Here is a 16,888-nt window from a genome sequence, read left to right on the forward strand (position 1 = left end):
TGGAAAGTTGTATCTTTTCACAGCGGGACACCTAAGGCTAACTGTAAGCGAGGCATTCCTTGCGTAAAATAATCACTTGCGATGTTGGTGAAGTGTTTCAGTTTGTGGCTTGTACTGAGAAGTCCTTCCCTGCTGATGCTGCCCAGCCAGTCCTCCCGCCTTCTGTCTGTCACACACAGAGGGCCGTGATGACGCCGACCTTGGCCTAGCAGCAGGCAGCAGTGAGCTTTGCGCTTTGCACTTTGCTCTCTGTGGCCTCTCACACCTTACTGCTCAAGATCGCTTCTGCATTACAGCCAGTCTCTCTTCTCTTGCATCAGGCGGTGCCCTGTCAAATTTAATTTTATTTTGACAAATGTGTAGAGTCCTTTGCTCTGGCGGCTTTTCTGTTCAGGACAGAATTAGCAGCTGAAAGGAATGGATTACTTATCACTTGGCCTTCAGTTGTGTTAACAATTCTTATTTTTTGGAAGCAACAGAGAGAGTTCCATCTGCTAATTCTCAGTGCTTGTGCTGGCCGGGTGGACACTGGGAGCTGGGAACTCAGGATCTCCCATGTGACGGCAGGGCCTGGTTACCTGTGCCGGCACTGCTGCCTGGGACCGTCTGGACTTAAACTCGGGTACTCTGATCCATCCTTCCTTCCTTTCTTCCTTCTTTCCTTCCTTCCTTCCCTCCTTCCTTCTTTTTTCTCTCTCTCTGTCTCTCTCCCCCCCTCTCTCTTTTTTATTTTTAAATTTTTTCTTGGAAAGGCAGATTTACAGAGAGAAGGAGGAACAGAAAGATGTTCTGTTCGCTGGTTCCCCTCCCCCCAAGCAGCCACAACAGCTTGAGCTGAGCCCATCTGAAGCCAGGAGCCAGGAGCTTCTTCCAGGTCTCCCAAGAGGGTGCAGGATCCCAAGGCTTTGGGCACAATCTTCAGCTGCTTTCCCAGGCCACAAGCAGGGAGCTGGATGGGAAGTGGAGCATCCGGGGCACAAACTGGCGCCCATATGAGATCCTGGCACGTGCAAGGCAAGGATTTAGCCACTAGGCTATCATGGCAGCAAAGCTTGGTTTATGCGAAGCTTGAACCCATTTATGAGTTTAGGCCCAATTTTTCCTAATGCATTGTTAATATTTATTTTTCATTTGCATTATGAAAAATTTCTAACAGAAATGGAGAAAATAGTAAATAACCCATATATAAACTTCCTAGTGCTACCAGTTGCTTGTGTTTTCACAGATTTGCTTTATCTTTTTTGCTGATGTGCTGTGAATATCCCTAAGTGATATCCCTAAAGATTTCTCTTGTTTTCTCAACCTCCCAACCAGGATCCTGGGTTTCCGCCGAGCCCCACTGGTGGTTGGCCGCTTTGTCAACCTGCGGACAGAGATGAAGCCTGTTGCCACGGAGCAGCTGTTGAGCACCTTCCTAACTGTAGGTAAGATGACAGACAGTGTTTAGCTACCCTGTGTGGGGTGTCACTGAGCAAGCTGGCTCGTGACTGAGCAGGCCGGCAACCTGCTGCCAGGCTGCGGGGGAGGCGGATGGGAGGAGAGTGCGGTTTCCAGTACACCCTCTTCTGTGTCTGTGCAAGTCGTTAGCTGATAGCGAAAGCAGATTATCAATACATTTTCTTCTGCAAACTCAGACCTTGGCCAACCTTACAAACCTTACGAAACTCGTGACTTGGTGACTTTTTCACATATCTGTTTTCTGGAGAACTGAGTTCCTGCTTGAAGAGCCCCTCGGGCAGTTCTGTAGAAGGATCAGAAGAGCCCTGGTAGGTCCTGGGCCTGGACAAGCTCCACCGCCTCACTGCTGTGCCCGGGTTAGCCCGTAAGTCGCTGCGCCCAGAACTGGGCCTGGGCCTCTGGCTTGTTTTCCATCATCCCTTGGGAATTAGGGAATCCGGCCCAGAGCTCTCGGTCCTGTCCTTGTGGAGTGATAGGAATGAGAAGGATTTCGAGGTCGTGTGGTCTCTTGTCTCAGCTTCTTCATGGTGACCCATCTTCAGTGATCCAGGCTTCTGTGCTATGGTATGAATGTTGCAAGGTGAACTTTACCTTGCTTTCTGCTAGAGTGAATGCATTTACATTTAAAATGAGGTAGAACTGAATAATCCAAGGCCTTACGTCACATCACCATTTGGAATTTAAACTTGTCATGTTCGGGCTTGCCTCTTACAGATAGCCAGCAGTGGGCGGAGTCACCTGCAGTTGTTTCAGTTGTTGGTTGTTCAGTTTTATGCTGAGCAACTGTGAAGTTCCTGGGAGCGATGAGAGGGGACAAGAATTGCAAGCCAGGGTCCCTGCTCTTAAAATTCTCTCATAAGGCTTATTCCCACACAGTATGTGAAGTGTGGGGGAAGCACAGGCTGGGGAGGAGCTGCTTTTGCTGCCTGAAGAATTTTCTGGCTGCTGGGCCAACATGGTGGCGAGGCTCGTCTTCTGTCTGCAGCGGCAGCATCCCATATGGGCAGTAGTTTATGTTCCAGTTGCTCTGCTTCTGGCCCTGCTCCGTGCTTACAGACTGGGAAGGTAGCAGTGGATGACTTGGGTTCTTGGGCCTCTGCACCTATGTGGGAGACCCGGAAGAAGCTCCTGGCTTTGGATCGGCTCAGTTCCAGCTCTTGCTGCCATTTGGGGAGTGAACCAGTGGATTGAAGACCTCTCTCGGTCTCTCTTTTTCTCTCTGTAAAGTCTGCCTTGCAAATAAACTTTTCAGGGCACTGATTTTCTTACTGTTGAGTTTGGTTACTTTTTTGTGTGAGAGACAGAGCCACAAACTAAGAGGACACCATCCGTTGGTTCACTCCTTAAATTTCTGCAGCAACTGGGGCTGGGCCTGACCGAAGCTGCAGAACTCGCAGAGACCGCACTGTGTGAGGCGGCTGCTGCCTCCCGGGGTGCGCACGAGCAGGATGCTGGACTGGGAAGTGGAGCAGGACCAAGCAGGACTCTAATACCAGATTCAGAGTTCCCAGGCAGTTTCTTAACTATTCCTGCCTGCTCCTGATTGCTCCCATCTGAGAATTCTTTGAATATTTTAAGTGACAGTCCTTGTCAGGTGTGTCTTTTGCAAATATTTGTTCCCACTCTGACTTGTTTTCTCCTTCTCTTGGTACGATAGGATAATATAATGATACATTGCCCTTGATCTTAAAAACAAAGCACTTTCAAACTGTCACCTTCACATTTCATATGCCTGAGGAAGTAGGCCTAGAAAAGTATGAAGACTTCCAGAGTCACAAAGCTACTCGTTGTTAGCTAGATTTTATGGTGTCTCAATGTTTCATCTGCTTATGGTCTTTTATATATATTCATTTATTTAGTAAAACTTGATTTCATTGCTGAATGACATGCTCTGAATTGGGTGCCTCCTGACCTTTCTGTCCTCAAGGGATTTTGTGAGATGGGGGAGCCAGACGTGTGCACAGAGGCCATGGAGGGCGACACGGAGGGGAGGGCGTTCGTTGGTGAAAGTGATGATGCAGATATTTTTAGTGTGGTGTTTTAGTTAGGTCTTAAAATGAGGATAGCAGTCTTCTGGATGGATACAATGGGAGAGAACATTCTAGGCTTGGACTCAACGGTATTTGCACCATCTGCCACTTAGCATCTGGATAAATATGGATCCTTTCTCAAAATAATGTTTTTAAATATGTAAAATAAGAATTATTAAGTACATAAAATTAAGCTGGTAGTATTAATCTCCTAATCAAAAATTGAAAGATAAATTTGTGAGATAATAACATGTGTTTTGTTAGTTAACACATTATATTTTAGCACGGATCTGGGAACTACTCTAATAACTGCAGACTAGCAATGTAAATAGATATTTTGTGATATCTATAAGTGATTATATTAATGAAGCATAAAAAATCTGTATTCCCTGTGATGGCAAAGTTACAGCTAATGCTGACATTATAGTTTGGTCCCTGCCATTTTGATGGAAAGAAATGCTAAGATTCAGATTGGGGTTATTGAAAACAAAAATGCAGCTTTGTTTGCTTTTGGTTCCCAGACCCCACGTTAGCCTTGGTCTAGGCGGAGGACATGGACAAGGGTGTGGTGAGTGGGAGGAGAGCTCTCGTGCCCAGGAGGCGTGAGGGGCTGCCATTGGGCCCCACCTACATCTCCAGCATCCTTGTGGATACCAAGTGTGAGTCCACTTCTGATCCAGCTCCCTGCTAATGTGCCCAGAGAGCAGTGGAAGATGGCTCAACTGGGCCCCTGCATTAGAGACCTGGAAGAAGCGTCTGGCTCCTGGCTTTGGCCTAGCTCAGACCTAGCCATTGTGGTCATTTGGGAGTGACCCTTTGGGTACAATACCTCTTTTCCCCTTCTCTAGTCCCCTTGCTCCCTCTCTCTGTAACTCTGCTTTCAAATAAATATACATCTTTAAAAAATGGAAATGAGAAGGTGGCAAGTGATGAAAACAGATTGTCTTGACAGTGTCACTGAAGAATCTATGCTGCTTGCTTGAAGTCGAGACTTAAGAAGAATTTAGGAGACTACTTGTGGCAGCATTGTAAAAGATGAATGGAAGGAGAGGAGGGGGAGGTTCCCAGCACAATGGCTCAATGGCTGAATCCTCGCCTTGTAAGCGCTAGGATCCCACATGGGCGCCGGTTCTAATCCCAGCAGCTCCACTTCCCCTCCAGCTCCCTGCTTGTGGCCTGGGAAAGCATTCGAGGACAGCCCAAAGTTTTGGGACGCTGCACCCGCGTGGGAGACAGAGAAGAAGCTCCTGGTTTCAGATTGGCTCAGCTGCAGCCATTGTGGCCACTTAGAGAGTGAAGTAGTGGGTGGAAGATTTTCTCTCTCTTCTGCTGTAAATCTGATCTGCCTTCCCAGTAAAAACAAATAAATCTGTGGAAAAAAATGAGCTCTCACATGGAAAGAAAATGTTTCTTATGGTCCTTATTTTTCTTAAGACCTTTCACGTTGTTGTGTTGGGGCAGACATTCAGCGTGCAGTTAAGATGCTGCTTGCCTTCTCTGTATTAGAGTGCTGACTCGGCATCTGAGTCCAGCTCCTTGCGCTTGCCTGCCCTGGGGGGAGGCAGGGATGACTCAGTCCTGGGTTCCTGCCACCCATGTGAGAGACCTGCATTGATCTGAGAGTTCTTGGCTTTGCCTGTCCCAGCCCCTTGCCTTGTAGACATTGGAGGGGGTGAGCCAGCGGATGAGATCTCTCTCTCTTTCTCTCTCTCTCTTTCTCTCTCCTACCCCATCTGCTCCCATTTGCCTCCCCCCCCCCAAAAAAAATGTGTCTAGTTATATTCTAAAAGATCTGGTTACTTGATGGGACCAAATTAAATTTATGATTTTGTATTTTGATGATTATAAACATAATTGTGGTATCTTACAGTTAGGTCCGTTCTTTATTATTTTTTTAAAGGTTTTATTTTTATTATTTACTGGAAAGGCGAATATACAGAGAGGAGAGACAGAGAGGAAGATCTTCCATCCGATGATTCACTCCCCAAGTGAGCGCAACGGCCGATACTATGCCGATCCGAAGCTAGGAACTTCTTCCGGGTCTCCCACATGGGTGCAGGGTCCCAAAGCTTTGGGCCGTCCTCGACTGCTTTCCCAGGCCACAGGCAGGGAGCTGGAAGGGAAGCGGGGCTGCCGGGATAGAACCGGCGCCCATATGGGATCCCGGCGTGCAAGGCGAGGACCTTAACCACTTGCGCCACCATGCCGGGCCCCGTTCTTTATTTTTAAAAATTCCAACATGAAAGAGAGGTGTAATCAGCCTTGTGAGTAGTTTTGTGGTTTCGTTTCCGTTGACTCTATGTTGTGTAAGAGGTTGGAAATAGGAATACGTTTCAGTGTTGTCTTCTCAAGGGTTCACCTGCATAAGAACATAACATAGCCAGTGAAGGAGTACGTGTGCTGCTGCTGGTATCGTGGCTGACTCAGCCCACAAGACCCAGCTGGGGCCCACACCTGACGTGGAAGCTGTGGATTGCCCACGGAAGGGGGTTGGAGGATGCATGGGAGAGTACTTTACAGGTGTGGAATAACTTCCGGGGGGATTCCAGGAACTGGGACACTGCACTCACAGGTACATGAGAGGCTGGGATTGGGTGGTATGGAGGGCAAGTCTGGGTCAGATCAGTGCACCTGTCCTCAGGGAGACCTGAGCTGCGCTAGGTGGCATCGCCCTCTACCTGCCGGTGCACGCAAAAGCCAGTGCTGGAGTGCCTGCCAATGAGTATCAGGGCCAGGGGTTTCTCAAGCAGTGTTGGGCCTTAACACCAACCGTTTATGTAGGAGAGCTGGGTCTTGGGACAGATTGTATAGGGGATTTGTGGGCTCACCCCTGTGGGACTGCAATATCTCCTGATTTGTGCAAAAGCTGGGGATGGTGATTAGCTGAGCCATGTACGACCATGGAACTGATGCTCATAGAAACGGGTCAGAAGTAGGCTGGAGCACCTGCAAGCACACCTGAGAACTGGCCAGGACTTGACGAATATACCAGGCAGAGGCTACCTGCTGGCACCTGTGAGATCTGGACCTGGGAGTGGGCCTGGTGGGTGAACTTGGTAATTCCCCCACTAGGCTGTAGCTCCTGCTAGTGAGCACGAGAGCCGGTTCTGAGGGTGGGCCAGATCAGGCAAGGCTGTTGGCATGTATGTGGGCTAGTTTGGGAAGTGGGCCAGGCAGGGCTAGGCCAAGTTGTACCACTCACTTAACTGTGCAGGAGCCAGGATGGGTCACACTGGGGTGGGCTACTGCACTCACTGGTTCACATGAGAGCTAGGTTTTGGGCAGTTCTGGGGAGGGCTGGGCTGCATTATCTCATGGCAGATGCCGAGACTTGGGGTTAGCCATGCCAGACTAAGTGAGAGCAGTCACCAGCATGCACAGGATCTGGGGCTGGAGTGGGCCTCGTAGGGGAACTGTGAGGACTCCTGCTCGGCTGCAGTTCCCACTATGAGTGCATGGGCCACGGCAGACTGGGCTGAACATGGCTGCAGCATCCCTCAGCTTTTGTGTGGTTGGGTCTGAGGCCATGCCAGACTGGGACAGGCCCCATTACCCACTGGCACTTGTGAGAGCCAGAGTAAATGTGGGATGGGCAGGGCTAAGAGGCAGCACCTGCTGGCTCACATGGGTATAGCATCTAAGGGTGTGCCAGGTGGGGCCAGTCTGTATCACTCCTAATGAAAGTCAGAATAATTGAAGGCCAGTTGGACTGGGCTGCAGTCCCCGCCAGTGAATGCCAGGACTAGATGCAGGATGTATCAGGCTGTGCCAAACTGGCAAATGCAAAGGTAAGAAGAGCCATGCCAGGCCGTGCTACGGCACCAACCAGCACATGCAAGAACCATGACCGGGAACAAGCCTGTAAGGGAAGCTTCAGGGACTCCCCTGCCAGGCCACTGCTCCACTGGTGAATGTCAGAGCTGGGACTAGGGCAGACTGGGCCAGGCAGGGCTGCAACAAATGTCAGCCTACATGCGAGCTAGATTGTGGGAGGACCAGGCTAGGTTAGGCCACTGCATTCACTGGAACATGAAAGAGCTAGAATAAGTATGAGTCAACCAGGCTTTGCCACAATACTCCCTGGCAAGTGCAAGGGAAACTGGGCATTCATCTGCTAGGCTGTATCTTTAGCTAGTGAGCATGAGAGCCAGGGCTGGGAGGCGCTGGATTAGTCTCCTGCACATGCTAGAAGCACAGGAATCAGGGCTGAGGACGAGTCTGGTTGGGGTTATTGAGAGTCACCCCAACTAGGCTGCAGTTTCTGCTGGTGGACATAAGGGCCAGGTTTGTGGAGGCCTGGATTGAGCTAACCCACAGCACCCATCAGTTGCATAGGAGATGGAGCTGGAGGTGGTACTGACTAGGCAGCTGTATTCACTGGTGTTTGTAGGCTGATGCAGGTATCAGACTAAGTTGGAGCCCACGCAAGTCAGGTCTGGGGTCACCCTACACAAGGTTTCTTGGGGGACTTTCCAACTAGACCTCTGGACTCAAACTCCAGCTACAGGGACAATCAGAAAATGTGATCTGGCCTTATAGTGCATGCATTAGGACTGGGCCTCCTCAGTTGCTGATGCCTGTGCAGTGAATGGCATGCCCAGAAATACACGGGGGACATGACAGCCAGCTCATTTGGGTTATCAGTGGATATCGAGTGCCTTATCAGAGGATGGAAAGCAGAGCAGGTTGGACAATTCTCCTGGCCTAGCTTTGACAGCAGGTGTCTGGGCGTGTGGATGGATTAAGGAGGACTTTGTTAACCAATGGACCTTGGAAAGATTTTCTTAGCCCAACAGTGTGTTAGAACTATCAGAACTACTCAGGTGACATGCTTAGAACATTCTTCTCCACGTTGGGGTCTGTAACATGACAATGAGTGGACGTCCCCCATCGCTAGGTGCTGATGTAGTTTGGCAGCAAGGAGTGACCCCCTACCCTCCACCCTCCCAGCCTCACCTCCCCAGTGGATAAGCATTAATCCACCCACCTTCCTCTGTGCCTCAACCTTCCCCACCTGAATCAGTTGCTCACATGGGCTTACATCCTTCTCAACTAGGTAAATAGCATTAACATAAACTGAGTGTTGGGCCCGGCGTGGTAGCGTAGTGGCTAACATCCTCACCTTGCACACGCCGGGATCCCATGTGGACACCAGTTCTAATCCCTGCAGCCCCACTTCCCATCCAGCTCCCTGTTTGTGGCCTGGGAAAGCAGTCAAGGATGGCCCAAAGCCTTGGGACCCTGCACCCATGTGGGAGACCTGGAAGAGCTCCTGGGTTTGGATCGGCATAGTATCGGCCGTTGCAGCCGCTTGGGGAGTGAACCATCAGACGGAAGATCTTCCTCTCTGTCTCTCCTCCTCTCTGTATATCTGCTTTTCCAATAAAAATAAAATCTTTTTAAAAAATAAATAAAATGAGTGTTAAGATATGTTAGGTGTAAGAAATTAGCTTGTCTCATGATGTCATTTCAGGGGGTAGTAGGGCAAAGCACAAGCATTGTTTACCTTTTACATTTTTTATTACTGAAAAAGTTTTCTATTTTGAGATCATTTTAAATTTCTGTAGTGGTTGCAGGAAATGATCTTGAGCCTGGAGATCCCTCCCTGGTTGGCACTGTTGGGCTACTGGAAACTAGGTTGCAGATGATAATGTCTCATTACTTTGCTTAATGTGCCCTTAAAATGTCAGTGTTCCCCAGCTGGCCGGACACACTCTTATGTAAGCACATTGAGCCGTGGAAATCAAGAGATTAGCGTTGACCCAATATTGCTGTCTAATCCATAGACCTTACTTCGATTTTCCACTTAGATTTTCATGTCTAGTATAAATTCAGTGTTCAGTGCTTTTCTCTGTAACTTCCATCAGCCGTTCAGGAAAAAAAAAAATCCCTCTCCTTATTTGAGCGTGATCTTGACATTGCTGAAGAGTTTAGGTCACTAACCTTATCGACCACATGTACATGTGGGTTTGTTGAATGCTTCCTCTGATTGAAAACATGGGGGCAGAATCAGAGAAGTGAGAATGCCCTTTTGCACGTCACATCACGAGGTGCACCGAGTAGATCTGTGTGTCCCGCTACAGGTGAGAGGAGCTCTTAGCATTTCATTAGGATGCTGTTCCACTGGGAAGTAGGCCAGCATTTGCTGTGTTTGCTAATAAATAAGTACTAAATATTTGGTAGGCAGGTATATTCTAGAACCATATAGAGGGGAGCTGACAAAAATTCATGGAAGATACATTATCGTACGTAAACTTCAAATAGATATGTATATTTTTAAAAGATTCATTTATTTTTATTGGAAAGTCAGATACATATATATAGAGAGAGAGACAGACAGAGGAAGATCTTCCGTGCAATGATTCATTCCCCAAGTAACTGCAATGGCCAGTGCTGCGCTGATCTGAAGCCAGGAGCCAGGAACTTCCTCCAGGTCTCCCATGCAGGTGCAGGTCTTAAGGCTTTGGGTCGTCCTCTACTGCTTTCCCAGGCCACAAGCAGGCAGCTGGATGGGAAGTGGAGCTGCCGGGATTAGAACCAGCAACCATATGTTTGACATTGTCTATACCAACACTATCAGGTACACTTAAATAAGACACTGATGGAATTATGATTCCTTATGAAGGACTACACTATTGTAACAAAATGGGAAAAATCTGACGGGGGGTGGGAGTTTCGGGGGGAATTCCCAGCCTACACAAAATTGTACCACACAATTCAAAATTCAAAATAAAAATATATAAAAAAAAAAAGCAGCTGTATGGGATCCCGGCACGTTCAGGGCGAGAACTTTAGCCACTAGGCCGTCGCACCGGTTCGTAGATATCTTTTAATTATTTTTTTTCATGACCTTGTGGAAGTGCCTCCAAATCCCATTTCTTTTCTTTTTAAACTTTTTAATATTTTTTTAATGTACACAGATTTACACAGAGGAGAGACAGAGCAAATCTTCAATCCGTTCATTCACTCCCCATGTGGCTGCAACGGCCAGAGCTGAGCCAATCCAAAGCCAGGAAAAAGCAGCCAGGAGCTTCTTCCAGGTCTTCCACACAAGTGCAGGGTCCCAAGGCTTTGGGCCGTCCTTCACTGCTTTCCCAGGCCACAAGTAGGGAGCTGGATGGGAAGTGGAGCAGTGGGGACATGAACTGGCGCCAGTTGGGGTACTGGCACTTGCAAGGTGACAAATCCCATTTCTTATGAAACCTTCACTCACCACTTTTAGCATTTACTGATAATCCTTTTTTGAATCAGTTATATTAGATTATTGCCAAATGGTAATTTTCTAATTTTACCCTTAATTGTAGATGTTATTATTTGCCATTGTATTAAAAGGAGTCTTCAGTCTACCTTCCTGTCTCATTTTTATTACTCTGAATTTACAGGCTTAACTACTGACTTAGTTTGTTACTATTCTTTTTGTGCTCAGACAAAGAGCCCTGGACACGAGCGCCGGTGTCATTTCAGTGGTCCCATCACTCCGAGCACTTCTGTACTGCAGCATGTCCAGGTTCTTGTGTTTGTCCTGGCCAAACCCCAGGGACAGCTGTGTTCACTAATCAACCCTGGTTCCTTTCATTAAAGTAATAAAATGCAATAAAATGGAATTCAGGCCACTGCAAGCTAAGCCTCTGGTTCCAGTCTTTGCTGCTCCACTTCTGATCAGCTCTCTGCTAATGGCCTGGGAAGGGAACAGAAGACTTGCTCAAGTACTTGCACCCCTACACCATGTGGGGGACCCAGAAGAGTCTCCTGGCTCCTGGCTTTGGATAGGCTCAGCTCTGGCTGTTGAGACCATTTAGGGAATGAACCAGCAGATGGAAGATTCTCACTCTTTTTTCTCTCTCCCTTCTTCCCTCCCTCCCTCTCTTCCTCTCCCCACTTCCTCTTTCTTTCTCTCTGTAACTCTGCCTTTCCAATAAAACTAAAATAGGTCTTTTTTCTTAATGGAATTCATAATGTTAATATGTAGGTAGCATCTAATATGCTTGCTCATTGCTATGTAGGAGTCATTATCCAGGTTCTCTTAAAAAGAGGACGTGTGTACACACACACACACACACACACACACACGTGTGTGTCTTTGAGAATGTGTGAGTATAAACCAGTTCCAATTCTGAATCGACAGCACAAGGTTTACTATGAGCTTTCCTTTTCTGTTTAACTTCTCTGCTCCCCCTCCTGCTCCCAGGCCCATGCCTTACCCCTGCGTGTAACCATCCTCAGCACAGCTTAGCTCCCCTGGACCTTCTGTCCAGACCTCAGCTCCCTGGGGGTGGGCGGAATGTGGGAGTGGTCTGGGAGAGCGTGGGTGAAAGCCACGGAGAAGGGGAGGGAGATGTGCTTTCTGATGTGTCTCTCTTTGTACTCTCAAACTTTTATATGCTGTACTCTTATTACCTAGACAGATATGATTGAGGATCTTTGTTCTCATGGTGCTTGTTTACTCAGCTGCTTCTGGAGGGGAATCCTCCTTTTTTCCCCCCTCAGTGTATCTTTCCTGTCTTCCAGGGAACAACACTTGTTTCTACGGGAAGTGTTACTACTGCCGAGAAACGGAGCCCGCCTGTGCTGATGGAGACACGATGGAGGGGTCTGTGACGCTTTGGCTTCCAGACGTGTGGCCCCTGCAGAAACACCGACACCCGTGGGGCAGAACCTACCGAGAGGGGAAATTGGCCAGGTACATGCTAGCGTGGGCCACTGCTTCCTTCTCCTCAGGGTCAGGCCAGGTGCCAACCTTGAGGAGCCACACTCTGTCCGGGGGCAAACTCGCTAAACAGGGGCCTTGTCTTCTCGTTTAATGGTACCAGGTAAGAATACTGGCGCTCGGCAGTAACTCCGTGCTGGTGCTTGCCTGCAGGTGGGAATATGATGAGAGTTACTGTGATGCTGTGAAGAAAACGTCCCCTTATGACTCGGGCCCACGCCTCCTGGACATCATCGACACGGCCGTCTTTGACTACCTGATTGGCAATGCCGACCGCCATCACTATGAGAGCTTTCAGGATGATGAAGGCGCCAGTATGCTCATCCTTCTCGACAATGCCAAAAGGTAGGGCCAGGAGACACCCCTGCCCGGTAGGGGTTTCTGTGTATAAACAGCCAGAGGACACGTTCTGTAGTATCATGAAAGACATCCAGGGCACAGCCAGTACAAGGCCTTCGTTCCTTTCCACGTGGAGTCCTGGTCCCATCGCACCCTCTGCCCGGAGTTCTCAAGACAGCCGGAAGTGTAGGCCTTTAAATTGTCACTCCATTTGTCATTCTTTCTTGGCTATGATGTTTATAGAGTCTTGAGAAATGCAGATTTAATAGAACATGAAATTTTTTCCAATTAGATTTATGCTGTCCAAGTTTTAGAGTTAATCCACTTGATAAAAAGTTTTGCTAGTTTTGTGTTTAAGTTTAAGCCAAGACTCTGCTATCCTGGGAAGAAGAGCAGGTACTTACTGATTACATATAAAAACAAACTGCTTTTTTCTTAAATGGGACAGAGTTGATTTTGTGATATATAGAATGTCCCTAGTCAAACCTCAGCTCTTTGGAGAGCATATTCTGTTTCCGTTCTGGCCTCTGCATTCGCCATGGTGCCCAGTTCATGATCTCAACATTCTGCTACACTGAGCGAGTGCTCAAAAAAAGCACCTCCTCAGAGCCCAGGTCTGTGCAGGCACAAGGTCCCTGTGCTAGCATTGGTGCCCGGAAGAACCTGGCGCGTAGCTCCTCGGCAGGAGTGCATGGGCAGTGTTTGCAAGGTGCCACCACCTGAGTACTGAGCCACGGACGCCTCGTGCTGCATCCAAGCTGGTGACAGCTGCAGAAAGTGGAGCACCAGCAACCCCTGCCTTGCCTCCTCCCCTTCCCAGCAAAGCAGGTGGTGGACAACATTATATGTGTTCCTGAAAATCTTTATCCTTGTTTGTAAAAATGGCCATGTATATTGCGGTGCACCTGATATTTCCTACATTTCGTGTATGTCATGTATATCAGAACAGTTGCTTTTTGAGTCCATTCAGGGTGCCATAACAGAATACTGTGGACAGGTCACTTCTGAACATTGTTTGCAACTCTGGAGACCGAGTCCAAGAGCTGGACACTGGCAGGTTCAGTGTCTCGTGAGGGGCCGTTTCTCCGAAGTGCTTCCTTCTCCAAGTCCTCACGTGACAGAAGAGGTGCCCGGTGCCGCGGCCTCCTTTGCAAGGGCAGTAGTCCCTCTGATCGAGGCCCCGCCCTGGCCTCTGTCCCCTGGCACTGGTGTGTGGTGCCAGGGTCTCGGCTTGTGGATTTGGGGGGAGACAAGCACGCAGACGTGTCAGTTGCCTTTGGCTTTCAATCCTGGAGCTACAAGACACCAAGGGCTTCCAGAATCTCTGTTAACATTGAACTTCTGGGAAAAGAATGGATGAGGAACACTTTTTTCCCAAATTACTTCTTTTCTAACTGTGAATTGTGACTAAGATTAATTTTTGTATCTGCTTTGAGTCGGGGTTTTCTCAGCCCCCTGTGAGCAATTTTTCCAATCTGAATCTATATGGAAGCTGACTGTGAGAAGCCAGGAGATGGTAATTATGAAGAGAAACATATGCTTATTGGGGGCCCAGTGGGACTCCTTGCCCCTAAAGCCTTTCTGGGTATAGGGTCTTGCAGCTGCCCCGTTAGTCCAGGAACACCGCACTGTGCCCTGGTGCACCTGGAGAATAAGGATATTAGATCCTGTATCGAATTGGGCTTTTCAGTTTAAGATTTTTGAGCTCCTGGAGTGTGAAATTACCTCGGATCCCTTTTGGGTCTCAGAGGATTTGTTGTTGCCTTGGTGCTGATGAGGGGCCTGGTGACTGCCTTGGATGAACAGGTCCTGCTTCCCTTTGCAGCTTCGGGAACCCCTCGCTGGATGAGAGAAGCATTCTCGCCCCTCTCTATCAGTGCTGCATGTAAGTTCTGCCCGGAAAATCCTTTGCCTGCCTCGCCTGCCTTTCGGGCTCAGGGACCGGAGGCTCCTTCCCTTGGCCTCAGGACTTCCTGACATGTGAGCTGTGCTCTCTGCCTCTTTCCAACCCAAGACCCTTGGGGCTCACGAGGTGCGGAGGCAAGTAACCCAGAGTTCAGAATTCATGATCAGTCATACATATCCATATTTGATTGAATGTCTTCTGTCCTCCAGCCCTTCCCTCCTCCCGCCCCCTCCCCCCCCCCAAAAAAAAAGAATGCCGGTAACATCTGTGTCCTTGGCTGCAGCATCCAGTTTCCCTGCGGTTTCAGGTCCTCTCGCCTATCACATGTTACCTGAGACTTGCATATCTTGTTTTGAAATTGTGTAAATCAAAAGTAACTTGTTCCCCAAAGTGTAATAGTTGATTTTTTTAAAGTGTGTATTAGAGAAACCAAGAAATTGAAAATCAAGGCAATGAGATAAAAAAGAGCTATAGGTCTGCTAAAGCCCTCAGGTTGTGTGCACCAAGATCCCATAGAGGTGCTGATTCATATCCTGGCTGCTCCACTTCCCTCCCAGCTCCCTGCTTGTGGCCTGGGAAAGCAGTCAAGGATGGTCCAAAATCTGGGACCCTGAGCTTCAGATCAGCTCAGCTTCTGCCATTGTGGCCACTTGGGGTGTGAACCAGTGGACGCACTCTATCTGCTGGCTTACTCCCCAAATGGCAGCAGGGCTGAGATTGGACCAGGATGAAGCCAGGAGCCAGGAACTCCATTCGGGTCTCCCATGGGGGTGCAGCGCCAAAGCACTTCAGCTGCCTTCTACTACTTTCCCAGTGCACTGGCAGGGATCTGGATGAGAAGTGGAGCAGATAGAACTTGAACCTGGGCCCATATGGAATGCCAGTGCTGCAGGGTGGTTGACCCACTTGTGCCACAGAGCTGGTCCCAAAATTTATATTTTAAGGATCCTTTTCCCTTTTCTTAGGTAGATTGTCAACTGCTGTGGTTTAAATCTTTGTTACATGGATGCTGAAATGTGACTGCCACTACCGAAGTATGAAGCGGGGGGAGCTTGAGGAGGTGGTTAGGCCCTGGGCACCTCTGCTCTCACCGCTGGAATGAGTGCTGGTAGGGGAGGGGCGGCAGGTTCTGGCCCCTGTTGCCCTCTGATATCTGCCTGGCATTCATGCAGTAAGAAGGCCTCAGCAAATGCCGACAGCGTGATCCCAGGATTCCCCCAGAGCACCCGCTCGTCCCTGTGACCCACTCTGCCACTTGGCCGCAACTGCACAGAGGCACATTCTCTCTCTGCCTTTCAAATAAATCAATGAAATTGTAAAATAAGTGGATAAACAAAACATTTCTATTTCTAGTACTAAAATTAACCCAAGAAATTATGTGAAAATTCAAAAACATTTGAAGGGAATTTAAACTACCCATTAACATCTAAAGAAAATTCCTGATGACATGTGGTTTACTTCATATTATTTGTGTGTGCACAGCTGTTTCCTGCAGATTTTGAGTAGAACAGTTTTGCTTCCAGCATTTTCCCTATATTCGTCATTACAACATAGACATTTTCCTATGCCCCTAAATTTTTTTTAAAGATTTATTATTTTTATTGCAAAGTCAGATATATACAGAGAGGAGGAGAGACAGAGAGAGAAGTAGCTTCCATCCGATGATTCATTCCCCAAGTGACCGCAATAGCCGGAGCTGCACCAATCCAAAGCCAGGAGCCAGGAGCTCTTCCAGGTCTCCCATGCAGGTGCAGGGTCCAAGGCTTTGGGCCATCCTCAACTGCTTTCCCAGGCCACAAGCGGGGAGTTGGGTGGGAATCGGGTCTGTTGGGATTAGAACTGGCACCCACATGGGGTCCCGGGGCTTTCAAGGCAAGAACTTTAAGGACATTAGCCTCTAGGCCGCTGTGCCGGGCCCACCCCTAAATTTTAAGTGCTTTTTGTTTTGTTTTAATTTGAGAAGGAGAAAGGGGCAGTGCTTGCTCTCAGTAGCTAGGGCTAGAGCATGGCTAAAGCCAAGAATCGGGAACACAGGCCTGGCCTCCATGGATGGCGGGAGCCTGGCTATCTGGCCATTACCTGCCACCTCCCAGGATCTACTTGGGCAGGCCTCTGGGGTCAGGCAGCAGAGCCAGGGATCAAGGCCAGCACCCTATGAGTGCAGGTGGCCCAATGCCTGCTCCTCGAAATGTTGTGGGCCTGGCTCAGTGCCTACATTGGTGCCTTGCGTTGCCAGGATCTCATGTGGGCACCGGTTTGTGTCCCAGACCCAGAAGAGGTTCCTGGCTCCTGGCTTTGGATCAGATTGGATCAACTCCGGTCATTGTAGCGACTTGGGGAGTGAATCAGCAGATGGAAGATCTTCCTCTCTGTCTCTCCTCCTCTCTGTATGTCTGATTTTCCAATAAAAATAAATCTTAAAAAAAAAAAAAGAGGTGTAGAGTCCAG

At 48.6% G+C, this 16,888-nt stretch overlaps 1 protein-coding gene across 4 annotated transcripts in view; it reads left to right on the forward strand.

The window, feature by feature from the left end:
• FAM20B (FAM20B glycosaminoglycan xylosylkinase) overlaps positions 1–16,888 on the forward strand; it is a 40,967-nt gene that overhangs the window by 20,336 nt on the left and 3,743 nt on the right. For all 4 annotated transcript variants that reach the window (XM_040984319.1, XM_040984320.1, XM_040984318.1 and 1 more), the window contains 4 exons: positions 1,315–1,424; positions 11,997–12,168; positions 12,349–12,540; positions 14,360–14,419. In XM_040984319.1, coding sequence (XP_040840253.1) covers positions 1,315–1,424; positions 11,997–12,168; positions 12,349–12,540; positions 14,360–14,419 — 534 coding nt within the window. The remainder of the gene's footprint in view (positions 1–1,314; positions 1,425–11,996; positions 12,169–12,348; positions 12,541–14,359; positions 14,420–16,888) is intronic.

Source organism: Ochotona curzoniae, unplaced genomic scaffold (assembly GCF_017591425.1).
Source record: "Ochotona curzoniae isolate NIBS_2020 unplaced genomic scaffold, NIBS_Ocur_1.0 contig_4105, whole genome shotgun sequence".
Taxonomy (NCBI): domain Eukaryota; kingdom Metazoa; phylum Chordata; class Mammalia; order Lagomorpha; family Ochotonidae; genus Ochotona; species Ochotona curzoniae.